General features: G+C 38.4%; 1 protein-coding gene across 2 annotated transcripts in view; it reads right to left on the bottom strand.

The window, feature by feature from the left end:
• WDFY2 (WD repeat and FYVE domain containing 2) overlaps positions 1-14,449 on the bottom strand; it is a 191,492-nt gene that overhangs the window by 102,457 nt on the left and 74,586 nt on the right. For both annotated transcript variants that reach the window (XM_087436098.1, XM_004433681.3), the window contains exon 2: positions 1,192-1,259. In XM_087436098.1, coding sequence (XP_087292224.1) covers positions 1,192-1,259 — 68 coding nt within the window. The remainder of the gene's footprint in view (positions 1-1,191; positions 1,260-14,449) is intronic.

Below are 14,449 nucleotides of genomic sequence, written 5' to 3'. Positions count from 1 at the left end.
AAGAGGTATACATTGCAGGAAGCCAGAGGGTATGTGAGCCCAAACAACAAACCTGAGGGATTTTTCTAGGGTGTCAATTTTAATTAAGATTTGAAGGAAGGGGAGTAAAGGAAATGTTTAATAATATAACTTATAATGAATTTAAATAATTATTTTATACTAAAATAAACATGGAATTGGATGCCCAAACTTCATTAATTTTAAAGATAAAAACAGTAGACTAAAAAGAAATTTCCTATTTTGGAGAGCCAGCTCTTCTCTCCCTGCAGGGGAACTTCTGCCAGTGCCAGAGTCTAAGAATCAGTCACGTCATTTTTTAAAAAATTATTTGAAAGATTCACTATCAGTGCAAGCATGTATTTCTCACATAAGATCTTGGGGAAATGAGACTGACTTCCAATTAGAATGTTTCAATCCTAAGCAAATCCTTTTGAGAACTGAATGTTCAACATTGAATGTCTTGAATTTGAATAAATAATATAATAATAATGCAAGAACAAATTTACTTCACAAATGTAATCACTAGACAAAATTTTGAATTATCTAAGGAAGTACTTGACAGAAAAGTTAAACAAAAAGTTGGAAAAGAAAGAGAGATTGGGGCCAGCAACATGGCTTGGTGGTTGAGTGCTTGTGCTCCGCTGCTGGCCGCCCGGGTTCGGATCCCGGGCGTGCACCGACGCACCACTTGTCCGGCCATGCTGAGGCGGCGTCCCACACACAGCAGCTAAGAGGGGTGGTGCAACTATGACATACGGCTGTCTGCTGGGGCTTTGGGGAGAAAAAGGGGAAAAAAAAGGAGGAGGATTGGTGGTGGATGGTGGCTCAGGGCTGGTCTTCCTCAGCAAAAAGAGAAGGATTGGCATGGATGTTAGCTCAGGGCTGATCGTCCTCACCAAAAAAAAAAAAAAAAAAAGAGAGAGAGAGACTGCTGTAATCAGAGAGTTTATGTGCTATAGTTCTTCTTCCATTAATCTTATTCAGAAACTGAATATATAGCCAATTTGGGAACAATTTTCTTATTTTACATACTGAGAGCTAAAATGACTTAATATGGTACTTCCCATTATAATGATAATCCCAATCCTCAGGCATCCCTACTCAAGAAGGAAATACAGAGAAGGCAATCTGGGAAGAAAGGGGAGTTGGGGTCCATGTCTGATTTTTAAAGACAGAGATCCAGATACTTACAAGGCATCGCATGGTATATGCTTGGCCAATATTGTCCGCTATCTCTCTTTAACCATACACGAACTGTCCTACAACAGAAAAAAAGGTTTGTGTTAAATCACAGTAATTCTAGTCACGGGAAAATGTTAATAAAAAGAAACCAAACCTGTTAATGATATATGTCTTTATGTTTATATATCACATATATTAATTACATATAATATATATATCTTAACTATATATATTACATATACATATATACACACATCACTTATGTCTCTCTAAAGATCCTGTATTCCTTAAATTTAAGGTTTATGTACATTTAGAATTACATATGACTCTTTAAATATTATCATTATATATGTCTATATACACAAGTATAATAGTGATAGTGTTTGAAAATTATTATTTTCGTTGTTATTTTGCCTCTCCAAGTATATGACTGTGCCCTAGTCTGCTAGAAGCATTCATCTGCCTGGGGGGTTATTTGGCTTTACTAGTAAAGGAAGTGTTAAGAGATAAAATGAAGCAATACGCAGCATCTGACACGCACAGAAGGATTACATAGTAAGTCCATAGTTTTACAGGCTATGCCATTGTCTTGAGAGAGTTTTTCCAAACGTGGTCAGGCAATGGTAAGCTCCCAGACTCAGATTTCCTGAGTTAGAGGGTTGGCCCTGGGGCACATAGACTATGGAACAGGGTAATACTGCAGCAAAGGCTATGAGTGAAGTTCTGGGCCAGCAGGCCCGATAGAGATGTGGCAGATACTCAGGAGAGCTCAGAGAGGAGGAGCCAAAGAGAGAATAAACTAGTCCAGGCGCACCACTATGTTCTTACCAACCAGAAAGGACCCACTATGAGTTACACCAGCCATGACATCATCTGCACATGCCAGCAAGGAAAACACAAGCAGGAGGTTATGGGACATTGCCCCAGGGACCAGAGGAAGTAGTGGACATCAAACCAAGGGGAATGAGCAGGTCTCCACTGCTAGGAGATCATATATGCCATACCTCTCACTCCATACCCTTTAACAATCCCAGGGTAAAAAGTAGACAAAGACTGAGCATTTTTATCTCAATGGGAGTTGGACACCACCTAAACAGACTATTTAAGTCATCATACTAGACTAAGTTTTAAATTGTGTTAACTTTTTTCCCCAGCTAATCAGTGGGTCTCCCACATGGAGTAGCAGGAAAAAGACTAGACCAACTACAGACACAGTAAAGAAATACCATTTTCTCTGCACAGCCACAGATACAATGTAGTGATATATAGTGACACCACTACATATACATGCAAAATTCCATCTTTTTGGTCAACTATCCTAATTTGTGAGATGGATAAGTACAATGGTAAATAATTTCTAAGAAGTAATTCGATACACACACTATTTATACACATATTAACCGTCACCTAACCAAATTCTTTTAAAATATATGGCAGTACAACATTTTAATATGGAGATTATCTCAACAAGAATAAACACAGGAGTGACATCACAAAAAATGGCAACGTAGGAAGCTCCAGAATCAATCCCTATACCGAATCAATTATTGAGCTGGCAAGAACTGTCAGAACCACTATTTCAGAACTCTAAAGTCTAGTTGGACACTTGCAGCATCCACGGGAGTGCTTGATGAAGACAGAAGCTGGTATATGTCAGTGAATTTCACATTTTGCTAACAGCTACCATTATGCATGCCCCAACCTCGTAGCAGGCAGCTATGAGGACAGTGGCCCATGTTCATGGAGTGGCTTGCTGGTACCACGGCGAGAACCTCATCCTCCAAAATTTGGGGATGTGTATTTTGATTTGCCTGGCACTTCACTGAAAGACTAGCGAAAAGACTGGCCATTTTTCAATCCCTAGGGCTCTAGGGCTTCCATGGAAATGTCTGTCAAAAGAATTTAAAGAGACAGAAGACCTTTTTTTCCTTTATTAAATTCAGGCATTAAAAGAAATCACTGGTGGACCTCAAGGATAACAGAACAGAGACTTCAGTGATCACATACAACAAGGAATATAGTCTTTACAAAAATAGTTTGGAAAAGTCACTAAACAGACAACTGCAGCATTCAGCAAGTAACAACGGCAGCTGCTGAAGAGGAAGAAGAAAGTGTTTTTCAGAGTTATTGCATTACAATATTTAAAATATCCAGATTTAGGGCCGGCCCCGTGGCTTAGTGGTTAAGTGCGCGTGCTCTGCTACTGACGGCCAGGGTTCGGATCCTGGGTGCGCACCGATGCACCGCTTCTCCGGCCATGCTGAGGCTGCGTCCCACATACAGCAACTAGAAGCATGTGCAACTCTGACATACAACTATCTACTGGGGCTGTGGGGAAAAAAAAGGAGGAGGATTGGCAATAGATGTTAGCTCAGAGCCAGTCTTCCTCAGCAAAAAGAGGAGGATTAGCATGGATGTTAGCTCAGGGCTGATCTTCCCCACAAAATAAAATAAAATAAAATATCCAGATTTAAACAAAAAGTTACAAAGTATACAAATAAACAGGAAATGACCCATTCGTACAAAAAAAAGAAAGTGACAGAAACCACTGATGAAGAAGCCCAAACATTGATTGCCCTCACTAAACAAAGACTTTAAATTAACTGTCTAAATATGCTCCAAGAGCTGAATGGAAACATAGACAAAGAACTAAAGGAAATCAGGACAAGGAAGTATGAACAAGTAGGGAATATAAATATAGAGACAGAAATTATAAAAGGGAATCAAATAGACATTCTGGAGCTGAAAAGTACAATAGCTGAAATAAATTCATTAGAGAGGTTCAACAGCAAGTTAGAGAAGACAGATGAATCAGCAAACCTCAAGATAGGACAACTGAAATTACCTAGTCTGAGTAGAAGAAAGAAAAAAGAATGAAGAAAAATAGACAGAGCCTAAGGGACCTATGGGACACCATTAAGAGTACCAACATATGGAGAAGAGAGAGAGAAAGAGGCAGAAAAATATTTGAAGAAAAATGGCTGAAAACTTCCCAAATCTGATGAAAGGTAAGAATCTATACATCCAAGAAACTCAATGACCTCCAAGGAGGATGAATTCAAAGAGATTTATAAGAAACACATCATAATCTAACTGTTCAAAGCCAAAGAGAAAATCCTGAAAGCAGCAAATTTTTCCTCAGAAGCCTTGGAGGCTAGAAGGCAGTGAGATGATAATGTGTTAAAAGAAAAAAACCGTCAACCAAGAATTCTATATCTGGCTGAACTACGCACAAAGACTTCTATATCTGGCTGAACTATTCTTCAAAAATGAAGAAGAAATTAAGACATTTCTAGATAAACAAAAGCTAATGAAGTTCATTGCTAGTAAACCTTTTCTACAAGAAATGCTAAAAAGAATTGTTCAGGCTGAAACAAGAGGACAGTACTTGAAGCCATACAAAGAAATTAAGATCATTGGTAAGGCAATTACAGAGGTAAATATAAAAGCCAGTATTATTGTGTGTTTTGTTTGTAACTCCTCTTTTTGTTTCCTATGTGAATTAAAAGGCATATGCATAAATAAGAATTTTAAGCCTATGTTAACAGGCACACAACATGTAAGGGTATAATTTGCAACAATAACAACAAAAGGGGGGGGGGACAGAGCTAAATAGGAGCAGAGTTAATGTATGCTATTGAAACTAAGTAGGTATCAATTCAAACTAGATTGCTATAAGTTTAGGATGTTAAAAATTGTTACCCCTTGGTAACCAGTAAGAAAATAACTAAAAAATATACAGCAGAGAAAAGGAAAGAATCAAAATAGTACGCAAGAAAAAAATCAAACATAAAAGAAGGCAATAGTGGGAGAATTGAGGAACAAAAAAGATATGACATACAAAAAAAACAGCAAAATGGTAGAAGTACTTTACTTACTAGTAATTACTTTAAATGTAAATAGATTAACAAATTAAAAGACAAGTACTGGCAGAATGGATTAAAAAAACATTCAAATTTATGTTGCTTAAAAGAGACTCTCTTTAGATCTTCAAACACAATTAAGTTGAGAGTGAAAGGATGGAAAAAAGATATTCCAAAGAAACAGTAACCAAAAGAGAGCTGGGGCAGCTATACTAATAACAGACAAAATTGATTTTTAAGTCGAAATTTTTGCAAGAGACAAAGAAGGACACTATGTATTGACAAAAGGGTCAAATCACCAAGATAAAACAATTTTGAATATATATGCACCAAATAACAGATCCTCGAAAGATATATCAAGTAAACATTGACAGAGTCGAAAGGAGAAAAGTTCTACAATAATAATTAGAGACTTCAATACACTACTTTCAATAATGGGTAGAATATCTAGACAGAAGATCAAAAAGAAAATAGAAGACTTGAACACTATAAACCAACTAGACCTAACAGATATTTAGAGAACCCTCTACTCAACAGCAGAACACACTTTCTTCGGAAGTGCACATGGAACATTCTCCAAGATAGACCATATGTTAGGCCATAAGACAATTCTCAATATATTTTAATAGACTGAAATCATACAAACTATTTTCTCCAACCACAATGAAATGAAACTAAAATCAATAACAGAAGAAAAACTGGAAAAATCGCAAGTATGTGGAAATTAAACAACATAACCTTAAACAACCAATGGCTCAAAGAAGAAATCACTAGGAAAATCAGAAAATACTTTGAGATGAGTGAAAATAAAAACACAACATACCAAAACTTATGAGGGACAGTGAAAACAGTACTCAGAGGAAAATTTATAGCTGTAAATGCCTACATTAAAACAGAAGAGATGCACCCCTATGTTCATTGCAGCATTATTCACTATAGCCAGGAAGTGGAAGCAACTCAAGTGTCCCTCGATTGATGACTGGATACAGAAGATGTGGCATATATATATATACAAACACAATGGAATACTACTCAGCCAAAGACAATATTGTCCCATTTGCAACAACATGGATGGACCTGGAGGATATTATGTTAAGCAAAATAAGCCAGAGAGAGAAAGACAAACACCACATGATTTCACTCACACGTGGAATATAAACCAACACACGGATAGAGAGAACTGTATGGTGGTTACCAGGGGCAAGGGGGTTTGGGGGTAGGCACAAAGGGTGAAGGGAGGCACTTAAATAGTGACTGACAAAATTATGTACAACCAAAATTTCACAATGTTATAAACTATTAAGATATCAATTTAAAAAAAAACAAAAAACAGAAGAGAGATCTCAAATCAACAACTTAACTTCACACTTTATGGAACTGGAAAAAGAAAAGCAAACTAAACCCAAAGCCAGCAGAAGGAAGAAAATAATAAAGATTTGAGCAGAGAAAAACAAAATAGAGAATAGAAAACCAATAATCAGTGAAACCAAAAGTTGGTTCTTTGAAAAGATCACCAAAATCAACAAACCTTTAGCTAAACTGATTACAAAAAACAAAAAGAGAATGTAAATAATTAAAATCAGAAATGAACATGGAAACATTACTACCTACCTTAAAGAAATTAAAAGGATTACGAGAGAATACCATGAACAATTGTATGCCAGCAAATTTGATAATCTAGATTAAATGGGAAAATCCTCAGAAACATACAATCTATCAAAACTGACTCAAAAAGAAATAGATAATCTCAACAGATTTATAACAAGTAAAGAGACTGAATCAGCATCAAAAACGTCCTCAAAAACAAAAGTGCAAGACCAGGAGCCTTCACTAAATTCAACTAAACATTTAAAGAAGAATGAACAACAATCCAATTTAACCTTCCAAAAAATAGAAGGACTACTTCCTAACATATTTTATGAGGCCAGCGTTATCTGACACCAAAGTCAGACAAAGATACCACAGGAAAATTATACTGATATCCCTTATGAATACAGATGAAAAAATTCCTCAAGAAAATTCTAGCAAACCAAATCCAACAGCACACTAAAAGGATTACACACCATGACCAAGGGGAATTTGTCACAGGAATGCAAGGGTGGTTCAACATAAGAAAATCAATCAATGTAACACAACACACATCAATAGAATGAAGGAAAAAAACACACATGATCATTTCAATAAACACAGAAAAGCATCTGACAAAATGCAATAACCTTTCATGATAAATAACACTCAGCAAACTAGGAAGAGAAGAAAATTTTCTTAACCTGATAAAAGGTGTTAAAAAACTCACAGCTAACATCATACTCAATGGCAAAAGACTGAAGCTTTCTCCTAAAGTCAAGTACAAGACAAGGATGCCCACTTTCACACTGCTATTAAACATTGCTGGAAGTCCTGGACAGAGTAATTAGGCAAATAGAAGAAATAAAAGGCATTCAAATTAGAAAACAAGAAGTAAAACAATCTCTATTTGCAAATAACATGATTCTACACATAGAAAATCCCAAAGAATCCACAAAAACAGTACTAAAACTAAAACACAAATTAAGCAAAATTGCAAAGTACAAGATCAACACACAAAAATCAGTTGTGTTTCTATATATCAGCTATGAACAATGTGAAAAGGAAATTAAGAAAACAAGTCCATTTATAACAGCATCCAAAAGAATAAAACATTTAAGAACAAATTTAACCAAGGAAGTGAAAGATTTGTACACTGACAACTACAAAACATTGCTGAAAGAAATTAAAGACGACACAAATAAATGGAAAGACATCCCATGCTCATCAACTGGGAGATTTAATATTAAGATGACAATACTCCCCAAAGCGAACTACAGATTCAACGTAATCTCTATGAAAATTCCAGTGGCCTTTGTTGCAGAAATGGAAATATCAATCTTCAAATTCATATGGAATTGCAAAGGGCCCCAAATAGCCACAAACAATATTGAAAAAGAAAAACAAGGTGGAGGACTCCCATTTCCTTATTTCAAAACTTACTACAAAGCTACAGTAATCAAAAGAGTATAGTACTAGCTTAACGATAGACATGTGAACCAACAGAGTTGAGAACCAGGGATAGGCCCCAACATTTATGGCCAATAAATTTTTGACAAGAGTGCCAGGACACTTCAATGGGAAAAGAATAGTCTCGTCAATAAATGGTGCTGGGACAATTGGATAAGCACATACAGAAGAATGATCTTGGACCCCAACCTCACTTCACAGACAAAAATTAACTCAGAATGAATCAAGACCTAAATATTACAGCTAAAACTATAAACTATTAGAGGAGAACATAGAGGTAAATCTTCATGACCTTGATTCAGCAGTGGATTCTTGGCTTTGATATCAAAACACAACCACAAATGAAAAAATAAATTGGACTTCATAAAAACTAAAATCTTTTGTACAATAAGGAACATCATCAAGAGAGTGAGAGGACAACCTACAGAATGGGAGAACATGTTTGCAAATTACATCTGATGGGGGTTTAGTGCCCATAACATTATAAGGGACTCTTGCGACGCAACACATAAGGACAACCCTATTATCAAAGAGGGGCAGAGGACTTGAGTGGACATTTCTCCAAAGAAGATAAACCAAATGGCCAACAAGCACGTGAACAGATGTTCAACATCACTGGTCAATGAAGAAATGCAAATCAAAACCACAAAGAGATACCATTTCACACTCACTAGAAAGGCTATAATAATAATTTTTTCTTAATATTTATTTATTTATTGCTAGGAAAGATTCACCCTGAGCTAATATCTGTTGCCAATCTTCTTCTTTTTTTCTTTTCCTCCCCAAAGTCCCAGCACATAGTCGTATATTCTAGTTGTAAGTCCTTCTAGTTCTTCTACGTGAGCCACCGCCACAGCATGGCTACTGACAGATGAGTGGTGTGGTTCTGCGCCCATGTATAATAGTAATTTTTTTAAGAAGAAAAATAACAAGTGTTGTAGAGGCTGTAGAGAAATGGGAACACTTGTACGTTGCTGGTAGGAATGTAAAAGGTGCAGCCACTCTTGAAAATAGTTTGACAGTTCCTCAAAAAGTTAAACAGAATACTATATGACCCATCAATTCCACTCCTAGGTATCTGTCCAAAAGAACTGAAAACCAGTATTCAAACAGATACTTGTTCATGTATGTTCATAACAGCACAATTCACAACAGCCAAAAGGTGGAAACAATCCAAATGTCTATCAGCAGATGACTGGATAAACAAATTGTGGTATATTATATACAATGGAATATTATTCAGCCATCAAAAGGAATAAAGTACTGATACATACCAAACTTGAATGAACCTCAAAAACACTATGCTAAGTAAAAAAAAGCCAGACAAAAATGGTCACATATTGTATGACTCCACTGATATGAAATGTCCAGAATAGATAAACCCATAGGGATAGAAAGCAAATTAGAGGTTGCCAAGGGATGAGGGTAGAGGAGAATGGGGGAGTGATTACTTAATGGGTGATGGAGTGCTCTTCTGGAGTGATGAAAAAGTTCTGAAACTAGAGAGAGGTGGTGGTTGCACAACACTGTGAAAGCACTAAATGCCATTGAACTGTGCACTTTAAAGTGGCTAATTGTATGTGAATTTCACCACAATAAAAATAAAAAAAGAAGAAGAAACAATACAGACTTGGCCTGGAGTTGAGGCAATCATCTTTGATCATGAGATAATAAGTCTGAGGACAAAAGCTGACATACTTAGGACCACAGAGATGAAGGCCAGAAAGAGCCTGGAGCCTCAATAAACCTGTTGATCCACCAACCCTCTAGACTAACTTCACACTTGTTTGTGAGATGATTTACTCTCTTTTTACCTTAAGCTACTGTTAGACGGATTTTGTTACCAGGATCTGAACACATGTTAACTGACAGAGAAGATGAAGGAAAGGAACGTCTTTCCTTAGATTTTGGTTTGTCAAACTGCATGGATGATGCTGTCATGCACTGGGATGAGGAATACCAGAAAAGGACCAGATTTGGGGTGAGAATCATGAGATCAGTTTAGACTATTTTGAGTCAGTTAGCCAAGAGTTCCTAATTAGTGAAAAATGAGAATTATAATTAGACCCTATTGCACGAAGTTGTTGTGAAGATTAACTGTAAAGTTCTTGACACAGTGCTTGGCACATAAGCAAGCACTCAATAATTGCCAACAATTATTATTATTGTCACCATCATCACTATTATTTAAAACTGCATTAATCAACCACAGCTTGGGAGAGTTCAAGATCCAAAACCTTTCCTGCCTTGCCAATATCAAACACTTTAATCCTTGATGTAAGGGACTTCACAGTCCATCTACAAAGGTGTTCTGTCAGTGATTTATCAGTTCCTTTATGCATTTCTTTAACATGTAGTGAGAATTTGCCATGTACCAGGCATTGTGCAGGAGCTCCATGTGGACAGACAAGTAAATACACCATTAAAACGGCATGTAATAAGAGCTGTGAGCTATTTTCTATCTACGTAAGGTGTAGGAAAGGTATCTAATCCATGTAGGGAAGGGTGACAGGTTCAGGAAGTGTTGATTGTAGAAAGATGGTATTATCTATTACTTCATTTATTTCTTTCATGGCATCGGACACAATCTGTTATTTGATCTACCTACTTGTGAATGTATTTATTATCTGATTCTCCCACTAGAAAATAAGCTTCATGAGGATAAAGAACACTCTTTTCTTGCTCACTACTGTCTACCCAGAGCCTGGCGGAATGCATGGCACACGGCAAATATATGATAAATATCTGTTAGATGAATGAAAGTATGCATTAGTCCTATGTGGCAGAAACTGCTAGGTGCCTACGCTAGATTCATTCTTCTCTTCTTAGCAGCAGTTATACTGACCTGAGAGGGAAGGGCAGAGCACAAAGCCCAATAAATAGAAGACAACAGACTTCAAGGAAGACTAGATGCTTGGCAGAGTTCATTTGCTTATGGATACTACTACAAGCGAACAAAAAGAAGTCTACTGGGCTTTTGAGGGAACTGTTTTGCCAACAAAATCCCAAATGTGGCCACCCAACAATCCCACAAGGCAGGTATGACTATTAATCTCACATTACAGATGAGGGCTCTGAGGCACAGACAGGGCCCAGGTTATGCAGAGCCACAATTTGAGCCCAGACAATCTAACTTCAGAGCTTTCTCTCTCAACCAGTACACTCTGCAGAACTGCTTCCCTAATATGGGAGGGAGAGAAAGGCAGGAAAGCACAGTGGGTTTCATTTTCGACATGCTGAGTTTAAAATCACTGTAGATCAACTGAATGGCAATTACCTGTGGAGCAACTTCTTACGAGAGGGTTGAGGGCTAACGGTGGCACTTGAGCCCTGTGCACACGGGTTGTCATTACTACTGGAATGTCAGCTGAATCAACGCTTTTCTTTCAGAGGCATAAATTATAAAGTGATATATATAGTTAAGTAATAGTGTTTCTAAAAATCCCAGTAAAAAAGGCACATACCTGTACAGCTAGTACAGGTTTGTTTTAAGACTTTCTACTTTTTCTGTGTGTGTGTGTGAGGAAGATCAGCCCTGAGCTAACATCTGTTGCCAATCCTCCTCTTTTTGCTGAGGAAGACTGGCCCCAGGCTAACGTCCGTGCCCATCTTCCTCTACTTTATATGGGACGCCGCCACAGCATGGCTTGACAAGCGGTGCGTCGGTCCGTGCTCAGGATCCAAACCTGCAAACCCAGGGCCACCGCAGCAGAGTGCGCGCACTTAACCGCTGCGCCACCGGCTGGCCCCAAGACTTGCTATTTTTTTAAGTACCTACACAGTCAAAAGGGTGGCAGGATAATATTAGTTTTAATTTTAATAATAGTAACAAACATTTCTACAGAAATAACAGCCCCCGGGATACTTTGCATATACATTTAATCCTTACAACAGGCCTATGAAACAGAAACCATGCTTTAGAGATGAAAATCTAAGGCCCAGAGAGCTTAAGCGATTTGCCTGAACTAATAAGTGGATGCAGTTATTTTAAATTCTGTGCTCTCTTCACTAAACATACTGCCTTCCTTACACCAACATGTATTAAGGGCAACTGACAAATTTTACAATCTAACAATAAAATTATATAAAAATATTTGTTCCCTTATCTTCAGAGGTATAACAGCAGTTTAAAAAAGAAAAAAAGTACTGCATCCTAGAGGTCAAATGTACAATTTGGACGGCTAGGAATTCTCTACATAAATGTAAATTCCACTACACAAAGTCCATAAGTTAGTATTGTTATGCAAATTATATTTTAAAAGTAACACAAACAGCTTTTAATAGTAAGTGAAAATCTTTTTCCTTGAAAAAAAATCTAAGAAAAAACCCAGCTGTGATTAAGAGTCATAGTTAAGCCAGTAGAGGTCAGTGTATTAGAGAAGAAAAACGCATGACCCTGCTGAAATGCAGGGAAACTGCATTCACCCAGCACACAGAGCCCTGGGAGGCAGAAAGCCCACAGGGCCACATGCACTGCACCGTCCACCTTGCTGCATCCTGTTTTCTTCTCTCCCTACCTCTTCCTCTCCCCCAAGCTCTCAGCCCCACGCAGAAACAGGCACTGGGAGAGGTGGGAGAGAGAAGCAATGCTCATCTCAAAAATAGAAAGACAAGGTACCCTCAGTGGGCCTCAGTCAGTTCAGCTGCTGGGCTATTTTGAAAACAGCATAATTTTATTCTATGCTGGACACACTGACCACACTTCAACAGGTAAAAATTACTTTTAACTATTAGCCTTAAATATTATTACTTAAACCTAAAAAAGTTTTTCCTTTTTTTGGTTAAGGTTAAAACAGATGTTAGATAAATTGTAGCATTTATCAAAACTCCACTGTGATCAGTGCTGGTTTGCTCCTTGACTGAGCTCTAAATACAACCAGAGAAGGAACCACATTTTATCATACTTGGCCTCTACCCCAGGGCCAAGCCTCACACCAGGTCCAAAACTGGTGCTCATTGTTGCGACAGATCAAAAATTCCTCCCAACAGCCCCCACCTGTCCACCATCAGGAAGCTCTGTCATTACACCTGCACAGAGCACCTGCACAGAGCACCTGCGCAGAATGGATGCAAAGCAGCTGGGCTGACACAGAGAAATCTGTACACTGTGCTGGGTGAGATGATGGGAAGGAACTATAAATCCTTAATTTTATAGTCCAGTGTCTACTAATACTCTAAACAAATAAGAAAAGGAAGAGCATTCCCATCCTGTCTCCCATTCCACTCCAACTCCCTCCAAAGAACCAAAGCCAGTGCGTGCCTCAGCTACAACCTTAACCAGGATGGGTATGACCTCCTCAAGGGCAGCCCTCAGCTCAGTAGCCAATATGATCACACACAGGGGTGTGACTCAAACAGGGGTCTGGACTCAAACATTCAGTCAAGCAAGGGAGTCAAATGCTCCCTTTGTGAGATCCCCTGAATGTTAGTTTGTTTTGAACTGTGCTGACACACATAAGCTGGCAGTAGTTCAGTTGAACACAGTTGCTGAACTGTGTGTATGCGTGTGTCTCTATGTGTGTACGCATATATACAAACATATATGGCCAAGCACCACACCAGGTCCAGCCCCCCCATCCTATCCAGGAAAAATATACTCTTTGTTCTATATTCTAGGAATCTCTAGTCTGCTTATACTGATGGGGACAATAAACTACAGGGACTGGAACTTGGATTTTCCAAGACTATTAAAATCTAGAAGTTAAGGGCCGGCCCCGTGGCTTGGCGGTTAAGTGCGCGCGCTCTGATGCTGGCGGCCCGGGTTCGGATCCCGGGAGTGCCCCGAGGCACCACTTCTCCGTCCAACGCGAGGCCGAGTCCCACGTACAGCAACTAGAAGGATGTGAACCTATGACGTACAACTATCTACTGGGGCTTTGGGGGGAAAAACTGAATAAATAAAATCTTTAAAAAAAAAAAAAAAAAAAATCTAGAAGTTAGGAATTCTGCCCCACTGCCCCACAAGTGCACATATATATTCAATCACTGACTTGTTGATCATTAATTCAGTTGACTAACATTTATTAAACACCTAATAGGTACTAGTACGTGAAAAGCACAAAGACAAACAAGCGCCACTTCTAGTCTCAGAAGCTCACCATGCGCTGTGGGGGACAGGTCATAGAGCATTACAACACAGCAGGTAAGAGCTAAGGTAGAAACAAGCCCATGCTATTATAAGAGCATGTGGGGGCATCTAACTCTGACAACGGAGCCCGGGTTAGGTGATGTTAGAGAGAGCTTCCCAGAGATGATGGTGTCTGAAATGCAGGCTGAGGAGGCATTTGCCAAAGGAAAAGGGAAGGGGGAGTGGGAGCATGTTCCTGGCAGGGGCAACAGCGCATGAGCACAGGGATGCAAGAGCAGGC

The sequence above is a fragment of the Ceratotherium simum genome, chromosome 10, assembly GCF_057802395.1.
Source record: "Ceratotherium simum simum isolate JZ-2026a chromosome 10, ASM5780239v1, whole genome shotgun sequence".
Classification (NCBI taxonomy): Eukaryota; Metazoa; Chordata; class Mammalia; order Perissodactyla; family Rhinocerotidae; genus Ceratotherium; species Ceratotherium simum.
The sequence above is the reverse complement of the archived record's forward strand: the minus strand, read 5'-3'. Positions and strand labels throughout refer to the sequence as shown.